The sequence below is a fragment of the Rhizoctonia solani genome, chromosome 8 (assembly GCF_016906535.1).
Source record: "Rhizoctonia solani chromosome 8, complete sequence".
Taxonomy (NCBI): domain Eukaryota; kingdom Fungi; phylum Basidiomycota; class Agaricomycetes; order Cantharellales; family Ceratobasidiaceae; genus Rhizoctonia; species Rhizoctonia solani.
The window spans coordinates 1,550,151-1,572,842 of NC_057377.1; the positions used below are offsets into that span (position 1 = coordinate 1,550,151).

General features: G+C 49.7%; 6 protein-coding genes across 6 annotated transcripts; 3 read left to right on the forward strand and 3 right to left on the reverse strand.

Annotated features, from left to right (window-relative positions):
* Nucleotides 1-735: 735 nt before the first annotated feature.
* Nucleotides 736-6,585, forward strand: RhiXN_09936 (structural maintenance of chromosomes protein; the record flags this gene model as incomplete). Its single annotated transcript, XM_043329752.1, has 19 exons — nt 736-1,732; nt 1,804-1,922; nt 1,970-2,161; nt 2,226-2,619; nt 2,685-2,800; nt 2,859-3,095; nt 3,153-3,297; nt 3,350-3,555; nt 3,609-3,845; nt 3,896-4,581; nt 4,630-5,134; nt 5,187-5,299; nt 5,357-5,604; nt 5,663-5,874; nt 5,926-6,060; nt 6,112-6,156; nt 6,215-6,336; nt 6,386-6,450; nt 6,512-6,585. 19 exons carry the CDS (start codon nt 736-738, stop codon nt 6,583-6,585), a joined length of 4,848 nt encoding a protein of 1,615 aa, XP_043182586.1.
* Nucleotides 6,586-7,336: 751 nt separating this feature from the next.
* On the reverse strand, nt 7,337-10,035 carry RhiXN_09937 (Multicopper oxidase; the record flags this gene model as incomplete). Its single annotated transcript, XM_043329753.1, has 21 exons — nt 7,337-7,461; nt 7,516-7,530; nt 7,590-7,632; nt 7,686-7,756; nt 7,809-7,849; nt 7,909-7,952; nt 8,006-8,119; nt 8,171-8,287; nt 8,341-8,453; nt 8,515-8,593; nt 8,644-8,721; nt 8,780-8,951; nt 9,009-9,147; nt 9,209-9,220; nt 9,279-9,328; nt 9,390-9,465; nt 9,516-9,555; nt 9,609-9,623; nt 9,677-9,712; nt 9,770-9,811; nt 9,868-10,035. 21 exons carry the CDS (start codon nt 10,033-10,035, stop codon nt 7,337-7,339), a joined length of 1,590 nt encoding a protein of 529 aa, XP_043182587.1.
* A 1,405-nt stretch (nt 10,036-11,440) lies between these two features.
* On the forward strand, nt 11,441-12,353 carry RhiXN_09938 (haloacid dehalogenase; the record flags this gene model as incomplete). Its single annotated transcript, XM_043329754.1, has 4 exons — nt 11,441-11,844; nt 11,897-11,939; nt 11,990-12,159; nt 12,215-12,353. The coding sequence occupies 4 exons, from the start codon at nt 11,441-11,443 to the stop codon at nt 12,351-12,353; spliced, it is 756 nt and encodes a 251-aa protein (XP_043182588.1).
* Nucleotides 12,354-12,480: 127 nt separating this feature from the next.
* On the reverse strand, nt 12,481-13,420 carry RhiXN_09939 (copper transport protein CTR2; the record flags this gene model as incomplete). Its single annotated transcript, XM_043329755.1, has 5 exons — nt 12,481-12,766; nt 12,848-12,931; nt 12,985-13,020; nt 13,083-13,193; nt 13,245-13,420. The coding sequence occupies 5 exons, from the start codon at nt 13,418-13,420 to the stop codon at nt 12,481-12,483; spliced, it is 693 nt and encodes a 230-aa protein (XP_043182589.1).
* Nucleotides 13,421-14,266: 846 nt separating this feature from the next.
* RhiXN_09940 (Serine/threonine-protein kinase) lies at nt 14,267-19,405 on the reverse strand (the record flags this gene model as incomplete). Its single annotated transcript, XM_043329756.1, has 7 exons — nt 14,267-16,299; nt 16,377-16,922; nt 17,053-18,253; nt 18,305-18,658; nt 18,713-18,856; nt 18,906-19,231; nt 19,282-19,405. 7 exons carry the CDS (start codon nt 19,403-19,405, stop codon nt 14,267-14,269), a joined length of 4,728 nt encoding a protein of 1,575 aa, XP_043182590.1.
* Nucleotides 19,406-19,647: 242 nt separating this feature from the next.
* Nucleotides 19,648-21,893, forward strand: RhiXN_09941 (histidyl-tRNA synthetase; the record flags this gene model as incomplete). The annotated part of the gene is made up of 8 exons (XM_043329757.1): nt 19,648-19,860; nt 19,911-20,126; nt 20,180-20,311; nt 20,413-20,580; nt 20,650-20,782; nt 20,894-21,018; nt 21,109-21,630; nt 21,726-21,893. 8 exons carry the CDS (start codon nt 19,648-19,650, stop codon nt 21,891-21,893), a joined length of 1,677 nt encoding a protein of 558 aa, XP_043182591.1.
* Between the last annotated feature and the right edge of the window lie 799 nt (nt 21,894-22,692).

Sequence of the window (22,692 nt, forward strand, 5' to 3'; positions counted from 1 at the left end):
GTGGTGAGAAAGGTGTGGATGTATGTGTTGGGTGATGGAGTCATCTGATGCCTGTGGGAGTCGGGATGGACTCGCGTCGTCGCCGTGTTAGAAAGTGCGGAACATTCCTATTCTAGCATATACACTGCCTTGTATTCTGTCCCTCATCTTACCTAGCATATAGTTCGCTCTCTTTACACCACCGCTCCCCCAGCTCATTCTTACCACTTCCGAGCTGAGATTTTTATTCGTTAGATCGTCACATCCGGCTTCGATATTCCTGCCGCTCTATAGTATGCACCATCACTTGTTAGGGGGTTTGAAAGTAGAAAGTAGCCGACCGTAGAGCTGTGAGTGGTGGAACTCGATACTCCAGGTTGTGAACTATATTTGACTTTTCTACGTTAGCGGTGCAGCGCCTACTAGAACATATAGCTGTAAAATATCTATGCAGCATACATCGCTAAACAGATTGATTGGTATATGTATATACAAGGGAGCGTAGTAAGGATCCATCAGTCTGAAAAATCCCCAGTCCGTTGCTCTGGAAGGACTATCTCCACAGCATCGGCTTTATCCGTTTCATTTTATACTAGGTACATGTCTAAAACCTATTGTAAATTTGAAGATACCAAAGACTCGCCCAATCTTGAGAAGCGAGAGTTACAAGGACGATCGAGGATCAAGACGCCAACACAGCCACACGTCGCGTGGAATCACGTGTCGACGCGCTTTGTTGCATTTACAATCCCCACCATGCCCCCTCGACGGACGACACGAGTTTCGACGGAATCCAAGCCAGTTTCCAAAGCCACATCCAGGGGGAGAAAGGTGTCCAATAAATCGGAACCTGTTGTAGTCGATTCCGACTCTTCTGACGGAGCTGAAGAGGCTGCACCTCCTAAACCCGCACCTCCGAAAGCACGACGAGGTCGACCGGCCAAAACTGTGGTGAAAGAGGAGCCTGTAGAAACCAACGGGGAGGAAGAGGAAGAGGAAGAAGTAGAGGTTGAGAAGGACCTCAAAGGCAAGGGGAAGGGGAAAGGAAAGGCGAGCGCAGTCGTGCCTGCAAAGCGGCGCTCTAACCGACAAACTGTGGGCGAACATACCGACAAGGAGAACACTGCTGGCGAGACAACTCCGGTCGAGGATGCTCCTAAGCGTAACGTACGGCGTACATCGAGGCAACCGTCGATCGCCAAAGCACCTCTATCAAAACAAATTGCGAGGAAAGCATCTGGTGGGAGAAGGAAACGTAATCAGGAGGAGGACGAGGAGGAAAATGAGGATGTCGAACGACCGAACAAACGTCAGACGATCAAAGAAGAGCCAGAGCCCCAGTCCGAAGCTGAAGCCGGGCCAGATGCCAGTAAAATTGAGGAGGATGCGGAGGAAGAAGGGACCCCTGTGTCAGAACAACCGCCACCTGAACCCGATGAGGACTCGGACACCCCTGCTCCCAAAAACCGAGCGGCCTCTTCGAAAACAAAGAAAAACACCGTGGCTAATGGCAAGGCTACCACAGCTCGTGTTCAATCTCCGGGGCCTTCAAAAACTCCGCCTCGTTCGAAATCCGAAGTCAAAACTCCGTCAAAGCCCAAGCCCCCGGCTCGTAGTGCAATACCCGAATCTGACAGTGATGATGAACGGGATTTACTCGCAGAAGCGGCCGCCACACCTCTCAAGCGGAAGTTGGGCCCGCGAGAATCTCTATCCATGAGTGCCTCTCAGATCCAGCAGCTGAGTTCGCAAGGTGAGCTTGGAGTTATATTGCACCTGGACTATACTAACCAAAAAGACACCAATCACGACATTGGTTGTCAGCTGAACCAAAAGTTCTCGAAGTCCCAGCTGGCCCCAAGAAACGACTCGTCATCCATAAAATAGCGCTTGTCAACTTTAAGAGTTATGCTGGTAGACAGGAAATCGGGCCTTTCCACAAGGTATGAAGCCCAAATCATTGCGGAATGCAATTTGACTGCTTCAACAGTCATTTTCGGCGATCGTTGGTCCCAACGGTTCCGGAAAGTCGAACACTATTGATGCGCTATTGTTTGTGTTTGGCTACCGTGCCTCGAAAATGCGTCAAGGCAAATTATCGGAGTTGATTCACAATTCGGCGGATTACCCTGACCTCGATATGTGTTCGGTGGAGGTCTGGTTCAGGGAGATTATTGATTTGGTGAGTGTGTCTTGATACACAGACTCTAGTTGGAGCCTGACAGCATAATGGTGAATCATGATAGCCTGGGGCAGATGCATATGAAGTAGTTCCTAATTCACGACTCATCGTCTCACGCACTGCGTACAAGAACAACAAGTCAGACTATACGATCAACGCGAAGCCCAGTAACTACTCCGAGGTCACGACGTTGCTGAAGTCTCGAGGCATCGACTTGGACCACAAACGATTCCTTATTCTCCAGGGCGAAGTTGAATCAATTGCACAAATGAAACCCAAAGCACCCAACGAGCACGAAGATGGTTTACTCGAGTACCTAGAAGATATCATTGGTACCTCTAAGTACAAGGAACCTATCGAAGAAGCCATGGCTGAAGCCGATCGCTTGGCTGAGGAACGAGGGGAAAAGATGTCTCGTCTGAAGATTGTGGAAAAGGAAAAGTCTAAACTTGAGGCACGTATCTAGAACTCGCTGCAATTCGACTGTAACGTTAACCATCTTGGGTATTCCAGGCTGACAAAGAAGAGGCAGAGGCGTTCTTGAGGGACCAAAACGACCTTGTCCGGGCGCAGAGCAAGCTATGGCAATTTAATACCTACAAGTGCAAGCAGAATATCGAAGCCACGCAAGCACATATCGTAAGTTGCTCTCCAGGGCGAACGCTCTTACCAACAGTTGAATTGTCCTTCATTTTAGGCTAATTTGAAAGCTGAACTTGCCAAAGAAGTCGAGGCCAACGCTGGTTATATCCGCGAAACCGAGGAGCTCGAAACACAGTATAAGGAACAGCGTGAGGCGTTCGATGTCCTGGAGCGTGAGTTGGCCAAGATCAACAAGTCACTCAGCGCCCAGTCGAAAGTCGAGGTTGGTCTTGAGGAAAAGCAGAAGCACATCAAGACGAAGGAAAAGAAGCTTCAGAAGAGTATTGCCGAGGTACACATTCATTGACTGGTGACGATTGAGAAGGTACTGACATATTACTCGATATAGGATGCGCATCGCAAAAACGAAGCTGAAACTTGGATAGTCAATCACACCGAACAGCTGGAAAAGTCGACAAAAGAGCTTGCGAGGTTAGAGAAGGAACTTGTCGTTGAGGAGGAGCAACTCGAAATCATTGCTGAGAGCGTGAAGGGTAAAGACGCCCTGTTTCGTACCATAAACTGGCGTTTGCTGACTTCTCATAGGGAAAACGCAAATCTACCACGACCAGATCCAAGCCAAGCAAGCCGAACTTATACCGTGGCAACGTAAGATAGCCGGGAGGGAAGGAGATTTGAATGTCGCCACCCGCGAACGTGAAATGCTGGAGTCCAAGGCCAAGAATGGCGAGCAGGCTATCGAAGAGGCGACAGGTGCATTGCAGGAGCTGAAAGACGAGCACGAAGTCAAGGTGTGTTATTGATTTGCAGTTTGATGCGATTGGACCGCTAACACAGGACACAGACTACGGAGCTAAAGGCGGCCAAATCAGATCAGAACAAGTTGGCAAAAGAACTGCAAGAAGCTGAGAAGACGCTCCGTGAAATGAATTCCCGTGTAGACAAGTTGAAGAGCACGGCCGCGACCAACCGGAGCAAGCGGGACGAAGCTACAGCTTCCAATGCTACAAACACTTCTCGAAATGCTGTCCTAGACTCGCTGATGAAGCTCAAGGAGTCTGGTAGGGTTCAAGGCTTCCATGTAGGTCTCCTAGATTAAATCTTTCCCAGCGGTCTCTGATATGATAACAGGGGCGGCTGGGTAACTTGGGCACTATCCCGGATGAATACGATGTAGCAGTCACGACTGCGGCTGGTGGACTAAACAACATGGTCGTGGATACGGTGGAGCAAGCTCAGGCGTGCATCGAGCACCTTCGCAAGTATAACGTCGGCCGAGCCCAGTTTTACATTCTAGAGAAGCTCAACGTCAATTCTCGCAACATGGAACGCATACAAACTCCGAACAACACGCCTCGTCTGTTTGACTTGATCACCATGAAGGACAAAAAGTTTGCTCCCGCGTTCTACATGGCCATGCGCGACACTCTGGTTGCGCCCGATCTGGATAGCGGAGAACGTATCGCATTTTCGGGAAGCGGAAAACGCTGGCGCGTAGTCACCATGAACGGACAATTGATCGACCTGAGCGGGACTATGTCCGGTGGTGGCACCAAAGTTAGCCGCGGTGGCATGTCTTCCAAGTTTGCGGCCGACTCTGTTTCTCCCGATATTATCCGCCGATATGAAGCTGAGAGCGAGAAGGCAGAGCAGGAGTACAGTGAAGCTTTGGCTCAGATGAGAACGTTCGAACGTGGGGTTGAGGACATGAAGCGTCGGGCACCCTCTCTGAACACGGCAGTTTCGAAACTAGAGATGGATATCCAAGGGTTGGAAGTTAGGATCAAGGCCGCTGAAAAGAGACTTCTCAATATTCAGTAAGTTGCTTGCTCTCTGTTTGCTTCCATTTGTCTGACCTTTCTCAGGAATGATAACAAGCCCAATGCTAATGATGTCAAGCGTATTGCCGCGCTCGCGAAAGAAATATCTGCCATCGAGGGTGAACTCAATAAACTACGAGCCAAGGCAGCGTCTTATGAGAAAGATATCGCCGATCTTCAGGAACAGATTCTTGAAGTTGGAGGTGTCAAACTTCGCTCCCAACGCTCCAAAGTCGACGATATCAAGGCCATGCTCGAACTCGCTAATGATCAGCAGCTCAAGGCTGAAACCGGGAGAACCAAGTCGGAGAAGGATCGCAAGAAATATACTGCTGCCATAGAGTCTAATCAAACTGCGCTTGAAGAGATAGAGGAGGAGCTTACTTCTCTGAACGAGAACCTCCAAACATGCAGGGCCGATATGCAGAAGCTTCAGCAAGCTGTATCGCAAGCTGAGGGGGCGAAGGATACCTACGAGGACAGTCTCAAGGAGCTCAAAGAGGAATTGGACGAGAAGCTCAAACTGACTCTTAGTTTCCGGGCCAAAGAGGTGGGAACTTCACTATTTTTATATTATTAGCCCACTAACACGCCACGAGTAGCAAGACTTTAAGCAGGAAATCGGCGAGGCTGAAGTTGAGTTGAAATCACACAAGAGGAAGGCTCAAGATTTCGTTCAGCTACACAATAAGCTCGAGTTAAACGATGATATTGAGTGTGTAACTTTCTTCGTTTGGGCTGCTTCTTTAAGTAATTTTTTTTCGTCTCTTAGCGAGGACGAGGATGAGGATGAAAAGGAACAGCCTCCGGCAGAAGAACAGGGCGAAACAGCCGAAGACGCCATGGACGAAGATGGAGAGAAGAGCGTGGAGCCCAAGGTTAAAGACGATCCCGATGGTGCCCCATCCAAAAAGCCCAAGCGAGAAAAACATGATCCAAGCGAATTGAGGATTTACACGGATGAAGAGCTAGCGAGCATGAACCGTGATCGTCTTGTGGCGGATGTCACCATTCTCGAAGGTTAGTTTTTTATTCATAGTAGTGACCCTTCATCAAAGTAAATCCTCCTCGTAAACAGAAAAGATCGGTAACGCCAAACCAAATCTTAATGTCCTACCAGAGTATCGCCGCCGTGAAGCCGAATACTTGGCGAAAGCAAAGGAGTTTGAAGATATAACAAGGCAACGGGACGAACAAAAGGCCAAATACGAAGAACTTCGCAAGCAACGCCTTGACGAGTTCATGACCGGCTTCAACATGATTTCGTCCAAGCTCAAGGAAATGTACCAGGTAAATAGTGACGATCGCCCACCCTCATAAAACCTCACTCGTGATACACAGATGATTACACTTGGTGGAAATGCCGAGCTGGATCTGGTCGATACAATGGACCCCTTCTCAGAAGGCGTAAATTTCAGCGTTATGCCACCAAAAAAGAGTTGGAAAAATATCTCGAACTTGTCCGGTGGAGAAAAGGTGCGATTGACGTATTCATAAGGTATTCATAGAAGTAACCAATTGTATTAGACCTTGAGCTCCCTGGCACTGGTATTCGCGCTACATGTTTTCAAGGTAAATAATTTAAGCCCTTCCGCCCATCCGTTATTTTGAACACCCTTCCGTTAATTAGCCCACCCCCCTATACTTCATGGATGAAATTGATGCCGCGCTCGATTTCCGCAATGTGTCTATCGTTGCCAACTACATCAAGGACCGTACTAAAGATGCGCAGTTCATCATTATTTCTCTTCGGTACGCCGCAATTTTCATTTTATTTTACACTTCCTCACTCCCGAGCCAGAAACGACATGTTCGAGCTTAGCCACCGTCTGGTCGGTATCTACAAAACCAACAATGCGACACGAAGTAAGCCCAGATCAGATTCATCCCTGTCATGAAGAGTACTAACGGAATTACCTCTTCACAGGTATCTGTATCGACAACAAACCACTTCTCTCTGCTGCATCATCCGCCACACAGAATGGCTCAATCAAGGCATAAAGACACCTACATCTCTTTTGATTTCGGAATCTATGTTGTACCTATACGATGACTCTATATATTGGATTAATACTATTGGTCCTATTCTATCAAACTGACGTTTACTCCGCCATCCGAGGCCACGCATACATGTATATGAAAAAATCCAACGAAATGGAGCCTAAGATTATGAACAATATAGTACTCAAATAAACTGCCTAAGTCCGTAAATGAAATCGCTGACCCTGTCTCAGCAAATCATCCCAGGTTCGCGAATTTCTCCTCAAAGTATTCGTATTGCGAGTAGACTTCTTTGTGGGTCAGGATTCCCTCCACCTGTCTTGGCCTAATGTGGTCAGAGTAGGAAGGACAGAGTGGGCATCAAGTCCTGAGTTCGACCACACCCAATGACGATTTCTGGATCCATAAACCCACTGTTTATTTGCTAGCAAATTATTCCCTTAGATTTGCAAATTTAGGAAACCGTCCGTGCAAAGATGCTAGACAAGTTTATAAATGTACGATAAGGCAAAAGGTATCATCAATGTCAGTCGATGATCCCGAGCTTCCAATGTTTTCGATTTTCAGACCTCTGTGTATTCAAGCGCCGTGAATTCCAAACCATAATCATATTCTTACGTATATTCGATAATGCAGACTACAATTCTCGATACGACCCAAGCCAAATTACAAAAAATGGAAACTTTGAATTATTTCAGCTGCTATCACTTGATAGCCTTCAGCTATTCCACATCCCACTCGAGATAGTTCTTCATTGGAGCTCGGCGGGAAGAGCTTGATACTTGGGGCACAGCTGATCCCATGCGCCGTTTGGTCTGACACTTTGTGCCCCAGTACGTACCTCTTCTGGAGCTTCGGCGAACACCAGGGCCAATCCTGGTAATAAACATTAGCAAGAACTCAAGATGGATTATCAAGTACAGGTCATACCGGCTTCCAAGTGCCCTTGTATGTCAAATGTATGTTAGCTCTCAGGATTGTACACGCATGTAACTAGCACTCACAGTCAATATGGCAGTGCACAAACCATGGACCAGGGTTGTCGGTCTATGTTACATGATCAGGCATCGCACATAAATTGAGAGTGGGGCAGTACTGACTCGGAAGCGAAGAATGACTCCGGGAGAACTGACCAGAACCACATCGCGGCGGGGAGGATTTACGTAGTTCACTGTAAGGCATTAGGTATGATGGGATACATATCAATGTCAAGTTCTACTCACAGCTACCTCCGACGGACTGTACCACATCGAACACATGCCCACTGCGAAGAAGGTTGGTTAACATTTATAGTCACCTATTGAACATCGGCTTTCCACTTACTGCAGATGAATCGGATGATTGGCACCACCAGTAATGGCCAATTCCTAAAGATAGATCTCAGTATTCGGGCCAAAGTAGGAACCATCCGAATGCATACAATAACTTGGTTGTGAGGCAACGTAATTGTGTGCTCGTCAGTCGCGAAATCAGCGTCAGTGGTCGCATTGTTTGCGAGTATGGCTAGCAGCGTTGGAAGAGAAGGTGGATTGTACTAGAGCACTGTAAGCACTTTCAGGGGTAGTGTGTGAAGGATTAAGCATACCCGGATGTCGTTAAAAGTGAAGGCAATTTGGCCATCTATGGTTGTACGTCCGATAGTAAGATTTACCCTAACATCTGCTGGCGCGTCACCTCCTGGCGCACCAGGGTCGATCAATGCCTGTGCGTTCATGTAAATGATATTGTTATAGATGGGAAAGGAATTAATCGAACGTGGAGATTTTCCTCTACGAGTGCGGCCCCAGAAGGAACAAGCGGCTCAGTGGTCGGCTCCTCGGCCGGCGCACCTTCATAGCGCAGTACGGCATATACGTTGGTGGTATCGACTATTCATGTTTTCCGATCAGTTTCCTGAAGATAGTTAATATACATAACAAAGCCGCTCACGGTTCGGATTCGTGCCGGAGCCAAATACATCCATGGGTGCACTGACCCAGTAGTTTGCGACTGTTTGGTTGGTCTCGACCTAGAAGACTAGAGTTAATGCTAACCGAAAGCCTACAAGAGATGACATACAACGATCGAATACCGTTGACCGGCATAGATATCAAAGTTGTCTACAATCAATGGTTCGTGAGGAATGCCGTCCGCTTCCTGTGTTGGCGATTATGACTCAGTTAAGTGAACTCTTCGTAAGTATAAAGCCACATACAATGATGGTAAACCTGTGCCCTTCTATGGCAAATTTGAACGCTGCGACCGCGGACGTGTTGATGACTCGGAAGCGGTAGCGACGATTAGGCTGAACATTGATCACCGCTCGATCAACTCGGGGGCCATCGACATAGCGTCCTTTTCCATTGATCAAACCGGAGTCCGGAATCCTAGCCATCGCGCATAAAGCTCAAAAATTACATGCAGGTCGCCCAAGATATACTCACGGAGTCAAAAGATCTGTGTTGTTCGTCGAAAACATCTCTTCCTCGAGCTGAATTGCAGGCGTGTGGTACCAGTCCTCAAGTACGATCACCGTGTTCTCATCGTCGACGTCATATAAGTCTCTGTGCGGGTCTTCGGGATCTGAGTAAACGGGATTGTATAAGCGAAATCAGAAGGCGCGTTGTTATTTATCAGTTCTAACCATAGACAACCACTTTTTTGTTCATCAGTAAGCAAAACCTTGCCCAAACCGTCACAAATTCAGTACTTACGAGCTCCACGAAGCCCGTCAACGTATTGGCTCGATAAATGTGCGTGATACCTACCGAACGTTTAAATTTATATTAAGCACCAGATTCACGCCATACGCATAAGCCGCTTACCAGAAAGTGCCAGTTTGATCACCCAAGGGAATCTCGTAGGTATAGGATTGATTCTGAGAGATCGGACACTGTGTAACTGTATGCACAAGTTAGCGAACCAGTAACCAATATTATTCGACGGCTTACCGAAAGCGGGACCATCTTCGTCGGCAGTGGCAGCTTGAAACTATGTGTATGGCATTAGCTAAGGGCTGGAGACTGCCTGGGAATGCCGCCTACCAGACCATGCCAATGCTACGTAACACAGGTCAGCTCTGACTGGGTATATGCACTAGTTTATCACTTACAATTGTTGTAGCGCGTCGCATCGAAGAATCAGTCAACTAAAGGAGCGTTCAATATCAATGGCTCCTCTGTGGACAGCTATAGACCTCACTCACCGAGTTGGTGACATTGATATGCAGGGTGTCACTCTTGTTGGCCTTAGAGCCATGATTATAAGAGAAAGCAATAGATCGGATAGTGGAGAGGAACGTACTCGAATGAAAGTTCCGGGAACGAGACCATTGGCGGAAACGATGGAGCGTTCAAAGCCATCGGGGGCAACGCGGACGTTCCGAATGTCCAGAGAGTAGTTAACAATGGCGCCCAAGGACGGCCTAGTGATGAAGGAAAACGTTGCAAGAGCTGCAAGAGAAGTACGCATGCTGTGTGTATCACCTAGAGTGCACTGTATGATGTTGAGACGGCGAGGTGTTTGGCATGTTTTTATACCAACATCGCAATCCATGCATGTATCCAAGCACAGTCTACACAATTCATGCTTTACCATCGAGAGGCATTTCGGCGACCGAATGTTAGAAAATGGAGCGTTATCGAGCTCAATGAGCTGCCCACATTCGGATAGGCCGTACGGAGAGGCTAGCACCTGGAATTTTCGTCAAACCTTACTTGGGCACTAGGCGGCAGGACTCCCCAGCAACATTGCTGCGGACGGCATTCACAATTGCATGCGAATCATTTGTGAGATGCTCACGGATCCACCCAATGGGAGCCAAACGTTTCACTAGATATATTTATGCGCTGTTGAATCATCAAAACATAGTGATAACTTTAGCACATACCTTGGATAAATCCCCAAGTGGTCCAAGGGGATTAAGGAACAACCCAATAAACATAATACCGGTCAACCACCACAAACCCGGTCAAGGCATTCAGCGGTCAGGCGCTTCAGAATCAGCCCAACTGAGCAATCACTAATCAAAAACATCCGGCCTTGGCATCAGGTACGCCTAGGATCTAGAGCCCAGTGATCCCACTCTCAGAATTCCAAGGGCCCGGGAAACCGCTATTCGAACAAAAGGTACGTATCAGAATAAGTAACGCCGTCTTCATTAATTTCGAGGCGCCGAGCGGCACGACGATCCCTCGCAATGGAAGAGTAGGAGGGCTGATTGATAGCTTATTTAACCAATAGCAGCCAAGATTATCCGGCACACGCGCAGTCAATGGACAATTCCAAATTAGGTTTGTTCAGCTCCTTAAAGGCAGGGTGATGACTATCTATACGAGAATAATTGCGTCATATTCCAAGGTAGTGAATGGGAGAACACCAGGTTTGCACTGTAGGGACGCCAGGGCCAGCAGAGCCGGGCGCAAGCCAAGCCTACTGATATCGAAGGTTGGTTCGCGCCAGACTTTAGCGATCAGATGGGCTGAACACACTAATGAACGTGAGATTTGACAATCAACGGAGTACAGTAGTTTGGGGAGTCCAGGAGCATATTGCTTGAGCCAAACAAAATAATGGATCTGAGATCTGCCGCAGCACAGAAGTGATGAGAACAACAACTATTGATGGGCCAACTATGGCGTGAACGAGTGACATATAAAACGATAGGAATTAGGCAATATTTATACCAAATTGCGAGTTCAAGTGCCAGAGCTACCTGCAGCTGTGGTTGAGTAGTTGAAACCTTGAGCCCGACTTGGGGAAAATAGTATTCCTGACTAATTAGCTAATCTCTGTTCAAGCGCCACAATGAACGCATTTGGCCCGTGCCTCCATCATCTTCAATTCCGTCGTTCTTGTAATCCACTAGCTTCGTGCAATGAGCCAACTCCCTGAAACACTCCCACCTACCCTCAGAAATGTTCGTGCCCTCGTGTTCGACTTGTTTGGGACCTGCCTCGACTGGCACACACCGCTTCTTTCCTCACTCAAAACTGCACACCCGGAGGTATCTGAAGAAGAATGGTCTGGGTTTGCATTCGCTTGGAGAACGGCATTCTTAGTTCGAACAGCTACAGAAGGACGTAAAAATACATTTAGACCAGCAAAAGAGCTGTACTCGGATGGGCTGGACGATGTCCTGAAGGGTGCTGGAAAAGCTGGGGAAGTAGCTTCGAAATGGTCCGATGAACAGCGAGGGGCGGCATCGGCTGCATGGAGCCAGATGATCCCATTTGAGGATACAGTGGCTGGGGTGGATCTTCTGAGGCAAAATCTCACAGTGTACGTCAATCTATTCGCTTAAATAGGCATCGGATCTTAGATATTACTTTAGTATAGGATTGTCTAATGGATCAGCCCAGGCCCTTGTTCCAATGGTGTGTGCCCTTACTCAGGGAATACAAGGCTTAACAATAGCTTCTTTTAGTGTAAATCTGCTGGTCTTATTTTTGACTTGCTTTTGACCTCTGACCTCATCGGAACATACAAACCATCGCCTAAGATGTATGCGGCGGCAATCACGGCGCTTGGGCTCAAGCCCGATGAAGTAGCAATGGTCGCGGCGCATCAGTGGGACTTGGATGCTGCTCGAAAGGAGTAGGTATTATTATCTTTGAGTAAAAATCGAATTAACGTCTCGCTGTTATTTCAGGGGCTTGAGGACCATTTATGTCGAACGTTGGACGGAGGATCGCGGTGTAGATCGCGATGCCTTGCGAGATCAGTTCGATCTTTACATAAATGAAGGTGGGGTTGTAGAATTAGCTCGTCGTTTTGGTGTGATACTTTGATTGCAGCAAATGGTATGAACAATGTAATGTATGAAGCGCCAGTGAAGGAGAAAAATATACAAGATATCCCTTGTCCTAGATATCAATACTGTCCGATCACATCTCGACATAGTCAATCAGCCCCACATCATCCTCTACCCATGATTTCACGCGCACGCTCCCTTCCATTCCCGGTTCCAATATCGGTATTTGCAGAAACCTCAAATGCAACTACTTTGCGAGGAGGAGCCCGGTAATGAGGTGTAAGGAGTGAAGATTGTGATATACCAGTTTCAGTAATAGGCGCGCGAATTTGCGTCACTTCAGATTGTCCAGCTCGGGAGCTGGGCGTAAAAGGGAAAAGGGATGTTGGTGGGTCGGTGTATGGCTCGTTGTCAAGATCGACCGAGTCGCGAAGCGGGTGGTAAGATTCACTATTCAGCTGTCAGATTCTTCGTGGTTTCCTCGGCGTAACGATAGATGGGGTGATGGTTTTATAAGAAGTGGATACTTACGTGGCTGTTGTAGAAGATTTGGCTTCTTGTAGCTCAATAAAGAACTGGCCAATGCTCAGCGAGGTTACGGTCGCCAAAATAAGTCTACTAGATATGTCAGACCTGTCTGCGCCCACTATTAGTTCAATGATACGTACCCCAGGTGGAATGACATTGCAATAAGCATGTATATTCTATTACAAAAAAGCTCAACAATTAGTATTTCACAAAAAAAAAAAGAGTTCAGAGTACGTACAATCGCTCAAACGATACCACCCAGTACATAGCCGACCGAAAGAGAGCAATAGCGGCTGGCCTATGACTTTGGAACGGTGTCCGCTTTGTGGATATGAGATACGTCAGATAACTAATGGATTTTTAGACCTCCACCCAATTGAGAACTTTCTAAGCAGCTTACCGCTCACTCAAACAAATCGCGGAGGTGATGAAACACGCAGCGGCAAACGTCGGCCAAGAAGTAATCCTCAACGAAGGGAAGATAAAAGCAGATCCATCGAATTTTGTATGAAAGATCGTGCCCGTCACGACGTCGTTTTGAATAATACTTTGAGTAGGTGCGGCGTGTTTTTCCATGTCAAAAGATCTGTTGGTTTAAAAAAGAAGGGAAGAGGCCAGTTGGAGACCTAAAGTCGAATGCTGGGGAGCAAAAGAGCTAGAGGAACGAGATGGCGTGTATGTGAATATATGTATTCCTAGGATGTTTATCTGTCGCTTGCAACACGCGCCGGTTATCGCGGAGGAGACAAGGGGCTGGCAACGACGCCTAGGATTAGCCGTACCTATGTTGCCAATAGGAACCCTGTGATGTTCGAATCTCGCTCCCTATTTCACGTGATTTACAAAGTCTTGTTCCTTGGGGGACAAATAAGAGAAAACCAATTTACTGCAATGGGATAGATACATTGAATGTGCGTAGAGGGAGATGTGTGGATCACATCGAACAAGTGACATATTGAACGCGTAGATAAAAAAGATGTTGAATTAAAAAGTTACCGTAGCCGGGCATCAGGGGCAGAAGCATGCAACCACGCGCTTCGCATCGCCGGAGCATGCGTACCACAATAGCTATCATGGGTATTCATATGTACTGCAAGAGCATAAGTATCTAGCGCAAATAACAAAGCAAACCAACTTACAGTTAAAATAAAACCAATATTCTTATTGACTATCAAAAAGTGGGGTATGTATGCATATCTATTGTAGGTGCGGATAAAAAGAAAGCATGTGTGCAAGGCGATATGAATCCATGTATCGACAACGAGCGACTAGTCAAGAGAGTAAAGAAATCATCAACAGCGGATGTCGTAAAACAAGACAAGAGATACGAGTCCACAAGGTATATGCTACTTTTTTATACAAATCTACCGAGCGATCGTCAATCATTGGTGAGGTAAACATGAATAAAACGAGCGTACCGTATTACCTCCTCCCCACACGTGGACCCAATGGTCTAGCCGGCTCTGCTCCGGCCTTTTTCTGCCACTGGTCAATCAAGCGTCCAACGCCCTGGTATGGTTTATCAGGCGACGCTGGTGGTGAAGGAGCTCGCACAGGTGGAGCCTCTTCCTTCGTGTGCTGGGGTGTAAGAGTATGCAGCCCTCGGGATCCTGCGGCCCGCGCAGGTTGGGGCTGCACGACCGGATGCGTGAGCTTGGTCGGCGAGGGAGGCCGTCCCCCACGCGCGTTCCCATCCTGGATTGGCACCTCACGCATCATCTCGGTCGGAGACTGCCGCACACGATTTTCGCGGTTAAACACGCTCGTGCTTGCTGTCGTGGACGGTAGCTCCTGTTCGGCCCGGCTCGGGGATCGGGGGCGTTCACGTTCAGTTCGGCTGGGAGACCTCGGTCTTTCTCGTTCGCCCCGACTCGGTGAACGGGGCCGGGTAGCCTCTGCTCGGCTCGGCGACCTTGGAGCAGGCTCAGGCGACTTGGCGCGTTCTCGTTCCCTTTCGACTTTGGACGATGGAGCGCGCAATCCTACGGGTTTGGGTGCAATTGACGGACGTTGTTGGACTCCGGGCGCGGGGGCAGGAGTACCGGGCTCTTCAACAGCCATCGCTTCGTATTTGGACACCATATCCGAAATCGACCCGCGGCGTACCGAGCGCTTGGTAGGCGCATTAGCGTCAGTCGGAGGGGATAGCGTCGCCGAACCAGGTTGGATAAACATCGACTGAGGACGACGATGTCGATTTCCAGACGTCGGAGGATGAGAAGCAGTTGAAGTCGTTGACGGTGTTCGCGCAGGTTTGGACGGCTGCTCCGAGGGCTGCCTCCTATGCGCACTTGATCCTCCACTTGGAACAGTCGTAATCGGAACGTCCATAGTCGAGGACCGACTCTTTCGCTCCGGACTAGACCTCGTAACCGCACCCCGTCTCTCCAACTTGCTCCTCCCATAATGCGAAACCGGATCCTCGGGCCCCTCGTCGTTGCTCGATTCGGTCATAGATGTCTGCCTACCCGAGTTACCCAACAAATCAGACAGCCGATCCGGTGTCGCTCGTCCGCTCGCAGCAGCAGCAGTCCTTCCCAACTTTTCGGCCGAAGTCTTGAGCGGGGCAGTCGTATGCACGGGGCTCTTGAGCGGAACAGTCGTGTGCACCGGACTCTTGAGGGGCGTACTACTGTGCGTTGGACTCTTCAACGGCGCCTGGTACCTCGTCCCAGCCCCGCCACTCGACAGGATCGCCGACGACCGTTTGCTCGGACTATCAGGCACACTAATCCCCATCGCAGCAGCAGCTTCTAAAAAGTCCCCAGTCAACCAGTCTGGCCTGACAGTCTGACTCTGCGTTCGTGGGGGCTTGGCCGTCGGCTTGGGTGTCGTTTGGATAATACTCGTCGGACGAGGTTTCGCAGGGGACCCGGCTCGCGTAGGCGTATCTTCTCCGCGACGGGTGGGCGTATCTTCTCCACGACGAACAGACATATCCTCCCGGCGCGAACTCTCCCGCCCAGATTCCATAGACCCAGTTCTCTTCACGCCCCCACTCGTCTTTCTCAATAATCCCGGCCCAGGTACCTGTCCAGGCGGAACAGGCAACGCCCTCCCTCCAACTATACCCGCACCTCCAGCTCCACCCGCACTAGCACCACCACGCTCGGAATCCTTCATAGCAGTACCCGTGACCTGTTGACTCCGTGCTCCGGAAGCCTGAACAGGCGCCTTGAGACCAAACGAATTCGGACCTGTCATGTGTGACTGAGCCGTCTCTCGTGGGCGGGGCGGTAACTTGGGCGGTTGTTGCGTTGTAGCACCACCAGCAGAGGCGGCGGCGGTTGTGGTTGCGGCAGTAGAAGCAGGCCCCCATACACCAGCAGCATCCAAGTCCTCGATACTCGGGAACCTCTCTTCAGCGCTGAGCGCCATCGCGCTTGCTTTAGCCCCTGTACCTCCCTTGGTCCCAGAAGTAGCGCTCCCGGCCGTAGCATGCGTCGTTAATGTACCTATACCCACTTAAATCAGCACCACATCCATGAATAAAATAAAAATAAAATAAAATAATAAAAAGAGAAACCCGTACCCGTTCCGGTTGTGGCACCCGTAGCAAGCGGATGAGGCGACCTGGTAAATGGAACAGGGGAAACGCCATGTCCGTTGTGTACCGGAATACCCGGACTCGGGTTCGGCGATCGTGCGGCCAGCTCGCGCAGGGACAACGCAGGAGACGGAGCAGATGGAATACCGAGGCCTTCGAATGCGTCCCGTGCGGCCGAGGTACGTGATTTAGGTTGCTGAAGCGAGGGTGGAGATAGAGAGTTCGAAGATGCAAGGTGGGTGGTCGTTTGTTGGTGATGCGAGTGCGTACTTGTGGGTTGATGGTGTGAATGAGAACTCGTCTGATGGTGCCCTCCTCCACTCCCTCCCGCGGGATTCATCCCCAACTGACTTAAAGGCCTCGCCTTGCCCGTCGGAGCATCAAACGAATCAGCAAACCCATCAAACTTGGCCGCCTGCAACGACGAAACGCCCTCCCCGCCCCAGATATCCTTTTCCTTTTCGGGAGAATCGACATGCTTCCACGACGGGTCGTTGAAAAAGTCGGTGGTAGTAGGGGATCTCAGTGCGTCTGTCGAGGTGGATGTGTGGGTGGGCGGGTAGGAAGATAGGAGAAGAAATCAAAAATGAAAAAAGGGAAAAGAAAAGAAACGGAATTAAGAATGAATAGAACCAGGACGGATAAACTGACTAACTCTTACCACCCGTATTCAGCCCCTTGACCCCATTCGCCCCAGTCCCGATCGGCCGCAGCCCGCTCCCCGTCCCGGTAGGCCTCAACCCACTCCCCGTGACCGTTGGCCTCATCCCGGACCCGGTGCCCGTGGGCTTGACCGCGCTCCCCGTTCCCATCGGTTTCATTCCTGACCCAGCTCCGGCTCCAGCTCCAGCTCCGGCTCCGGTTCCGGTGCCCATGGCTTTAAGACCGGCGCTCCCGGTTCCTGTAGGTTTAAGCCCGCTCCCGGTTCCGATAGGCTTAATCCCGCCCCCAGTAGTCGTCTGCTTAACCCCAGTGGTCGTCTGCTTGACTCCAGTAGTAGTCTGTTTAACCCCGCCACTACCACCACCACCAGTTCCAGCAGATCTACCCACAGCCGCCGTAGCACCCCCGACACCAGGAAGCTTCACACCCCCAACAGGCGGCTGCTTTCCCGTCGACTTGCGAGGCGAGGCAGGGACAAGCGGGGCAGTTGTACCGGACGCGCTGCTCTTCCTGGGCGATACGGGACCCGTGCGGCCTGGTACGTTGGTGGAGATTCGTTGAGCTGAGGGTGTGGATGGGGTCTTGGGAGTTTGGGCGTGCGTTTGTGATTGTGATTGTGCTTGCGCTTGGGATTGTGATTGCGATTGAATTTGTGAATGTGAATGTGATTGGGTTGGTGTCTGTGTCTGCGTCTGCGTCTGGATAGGGACGGCTGACGCCTTGGATGCACGAGGCGTCGACGGTGTAGAAGGCGCAACACGAGGAGTCGTGGGGGTCGCACCTCTCGGAGTAGATGGCACTGATTTACGAGGTGACGCCGAGGCTTCGTGCGTCTGCTGACGCGACCGAGACGCCTTTTCCGAACCCGACTTGGAGGGCCTGGAGCGCGTGAGGGGCGGGAGAGGTTGACGAGATGGGAGCGGCGAGCTGGCTTGTTGAGCATGTGATGGTGGATGATGTTGGGCGTGCGATGAGGGATGTTGAGCGTGCGATGACGAATGAGGAGGAACGGGCGAGGGACTCGCATCAGGTCGTCCCCGCCTCATACCCATCGCGTCCAATGCCTCCTTTTGCTCTCTAAGCTGTTTCTCCCGCGCGCTGGGCGCCTGAGGTTGAGCACCATTTCGGGCAACCTGGATTAATTGGTCCTGGGAAGGTTGAGGTGGGGATTGGATCTGGGCAGGGATTTGAGGGCGGGTCTGGACCGTTTTTATTGAGTATGGCTAATCGATTGACAGAAAGGGACTCACATAGTTAAACGCGCTCTTTGTTCCTCTCATTCGATGGACAACATTCAATATTTCGAATACGCTCGGACGCTGGACGCCTAGTTCGCGCAACATACAGCCGATCAACGCGTTGAGCTCCTTGGAGTAGACTGGGTATCCGGGAATCGAGTATTGGACGTGTAGGATTGCCAATGGTCCATGAGCCTCAAAGGGAGTAGTGTAATAACACAACTTGTAGAGCAAGACACCAAGTGCCCAAACGTCTGACTTTTCGTCAATCGGCCTGCGCAAGTAGACATCGACCATTTCGGGAGCACGGTACTGCAGAGTAGTAGAGCGATTCAAGTCGGCTTCGAGGAGCTTGATTTCCTCCATCTGCATACGGCTGGATGAGCGAGTGATTAGCTAATGAGGATAGGAGAGACGCACGGTGGAAGGCGGTTTCGGTTTAGACGGTGCTGCGGAACCAAAGTCGCATAGCTTGAAGGAAGTGTCTGATGCCTGGAGGATGTTCTCTACTTTCAAGTCTCGGTGCAAGAGGGCGGGTTGAAGGGAATGCATGCATGCCACGGCCTATGCAAACGCGTCAAGGCCAAGTGGGGGAATACAAGACAAGACTGACCTCGCAAACATCGACGAAAATCTGGAGAATATCCTTCTCGGTCAAACGCTCCCTGAGCCGGCGGTTCATCATATCAATAATGCCGCCGCCCTGGCAAAACTCCATGAGAATATAGACTTCGTGTTGGCCATTAGGAAGGGGTCTGGATGCGGAATCGAGCAAGTGGACAATGTTTGGGTGGCCACGGAGCAAGCGCATAATATCGACTTCTTTTTTGACTTCGGCAAGGGTGGCAACGTCGGCCACCGCCATCCGTTTCAGGACATGCTGCGTTGTTCCCATCACCGGTGTTGATGTCCGCACCAGGTACACATGTGCGAACCCGCCTGCTGCATTGTCAGCACTATAAATAAAACAAAATCATATTCAGACAGACCTTGGCTGAGATAGCGCTCGACGGTAACGGTGTACTGTGTGAGCTTGATAGTCTGGCCAGGCTGCAATGGTCCCTTCTGGGCCATCGCCATCTGCTGTTGATAGTACGCTTGTTGCGCCGCCATCTGTCCCAACCAGCTCAGCAAAACCAAATCGAGCACAAGTGATCACGAACACACTCACATCGGGGGCGCGTCGTCGTAATAGTCACGGGTCTAACACACCCACCCAGGGTCCAATCCTCAAACTCCACCCCAGTAGTAAACGCCCGGCGCTAACTCCGATCGACTCAGAATTTATGCTCCGTCTCGCTTCTGGGTTGACTCGTTCGGTGCTTGTTGGACTCGGACCTGGACGACGAACGATCATGGCTTCTACACCCGATCTCGCGGCTCTACGCGCAAACATTACCGCTCTCAATGAGCATATCCATACCCTCAAGTCCCAGTCGGCTGATCCTGCGACGATCGCTGCCGAGAACAAGAAATTGGGTGAACTCAAGAAGCAGCTTGGCCAGCTTGGGGGTGGTGCCAAGGGTGACTCTAAAAAGGACAACAAATTGGCCCTCAAGACTCCCAAGGTATGGTTTCCCTGTATATGCGATATTTAATTTAACGAATGGGGGAACAGGGCACACGGGACTGGTCTCCACTCGAAATGTCCATCCGAGAACACATCTTCTCCACCCTCCAACGCGTATTCAAAGCTCACGGAGGCGTTACCATCGACACACCTGTATTCGAACTACGGGATATCCTTACGGGAAAGTACGGTGAAGATAGTAAGCTTATATACGATCTCCAAGACCAGGGTGGGGAGCTATGCAGTTTGAGGTACGATTTGACGGTGAGTCCCCCATGAATATCTCTACCACTGCAGGACTAAACAACAATTCGCAGGTTCCGTTTGCAAGATTCCTCGCTATGAACGGTACCACATACCCCACAATCAAGCGATACCACATCGCCAAAGTGTACCGCCGAGATGCACCAGCCATGACCAAAGGCCGAATGCGTGAATTCTACCAATGCGTACGTCCAACCCCCGCCCCGCCCCTTTTTTACTCCACTTTACCTTGAATCCCAATCTAACCGACCAAAACGACCTAATTCTCAACTCGTTACCGAAATAGGACTTCGACATTGCAGGCCTCTACGATCCCATGGTTCCGGACGCTGAAGTCCTATGCATCCTCTCCGAAGCACTCACAGCGCTCGACATTAAAGACTTTACCATCAAAATCAACCACAGGAAGATTCTAGATGGTATCTTCGGTTTGTGCGGTGTTCCAGTTGACAAGGTCCGTCTTTGTTTTATTTCCTTTTGTGGGTTACTTAAATTAATAGTTTACACCACCACAAAAACAAAGACCCGATCAATTTCGTCTGCGGTTGACAAGCTTGACAAGCTCCCCTGGGCGGATGTAAAGAAAGAAATGGTCGAGGAAAAGGGCCTGCCGGAGGAGGTGGCGGATAAGATTGGAGAGTATGTTAAACTCAAAGGTGCGTCTCTCACTCGTCCTCAACCCGGCATACATACTAGTATAACTGAATTTAACTTGATTTATTCCCGCATATATGTATGAAACTCATATACTTCTCACTTGCCCAAAGGCGGTCCTGAACTCCTCACCCAACTTCGCGAAAGCCCACTCGCTTCAAACGAAAGCGCCAAAGCAGGCATGGAGGACATGGAACTACTATTCAAGTACTTGAACGTATTCGGCATAACCCATCAGGTAAGCCTGGTTTTCATCTCATCCTAATTTACGACCAGTCACTCGACCCAAATAATAACAAAAATAAAATAAACAAATAAAAAATGGCAGATGTCGTTCGACTTGTCCCTCGCTCGAGGACTCGACTATTACACGGGCCTCATCTACGAAGCAGTAGTCGAAGGCTCTGCTCCGCCCGCCGCATCCAACACATCCGCCCTCCCATCCACATCCGCATCCACACCTACCACGGCCAAACCCGCACCCAAATCCAAACCCAAAAAATCCAAACCCAAAAACGAAGACGACGAGGAAGACATCGACGAATCTCAAGTTGGAGTCGGGTCTATCGCGGCAGGAGGCAGGTACGACGACCTCGTCGGGATGTTTGCTTCGGCCGCAGCGGGCAAGGCGTCCGCATCCGGTTCTGGGTCCGGTTCTGGGAGCGCGAGCGGGAAGATTCCGTGTGTGGGCGTGAGCGTGGGTGTCGAGCGCGTATTCTCGATCTTGATGCAGCGGGAAAAGGAACGCGGGCGGAGCAAGGCGACTGAGGTGTTTGTGGTGAGCGTTGGAGAAGGGTTGATTGAGGAACGGATGAGGTTGGCCAAGGAGTTGTGGGATGTTGGTATCAAGGTGCGTTTACTCACCCCCCCCCCTCCTCTCCTCTCCCCCCCTCTCTCCTTCCCCCTCTTCTTCCCATTGGAATGCAAGACTGATTGGGAGACAAGGCCGAGTACATGTACAAAATCACCCCAAGACTGGACGCACAGTTCAAAGTGATGGATAAAGAGTTGATCCCGTATGCTGTCATGCTTGGACCGGACGAAGTCAAAGAGGGCAAGGTCAAAGTTAAAATTCAGGCGAGTGGTTCTTTTTTTGTAAAGTCTATCCTGTGATCAGGGGCGCTGATGGATCTCGGTTGAGCAGTATAGCGCCGGAGGAGAGGATGCCGGGTCTCAGGTGACAATTTCGAGAGAAGAACTCATTCCGTGGTTGAAGCAGAGGTTGAGTAATTGAGGTGTAGAAATTATTAATTGAAGTAAATGTTTGTCAATTAGATTGAAGATGCATATTTCTGCACTTGATCATGAAATACCAGTGCTAGGATAATTTAGGAAATTATCATCATCGGAGGATCTATAGACACACACGGAAGCACGATACCGTTGAAGTAATTATGGTATAGCCACCTCCGATTGGGTCTGCTGATCATGAAAGAATAAGTCCCAGTGTCCAATTCGTGTAGCCTGTATGATCACTCATATATGCTTATTGGAGGCCGGGACTAATACAGTGCGCTTTGGGTGATCTGTACGCTTAGCGTAAATTACATCTTTAAATACTCTATAAAATTATAGCACATTCTTCACGATTGCGTTTGCTCTACGCGGAAGATGCCGGTGGTGAATACAATCTACAAAACAGGCCAAGAATAGCCATAGACTACTAGCCAGATCAATCATGACATTGATCTAAACGCACTGTTTTGGCTTGAACTTGCCATCTCTTGTCTTACACGAATCTAATATACAATTGGTCTACTATGCTACATGCTTTACCAGAGCATTGGTGCTGAACGATGAGGTTTATTTTAACGTCCTTCCTTGTGTATACTATGCGCTTGAATGTAGCCCACCATCATAATCATATGCTTTGGCAGGCCATAGCTCTTTTAGAGTATAGATGCATCATAGT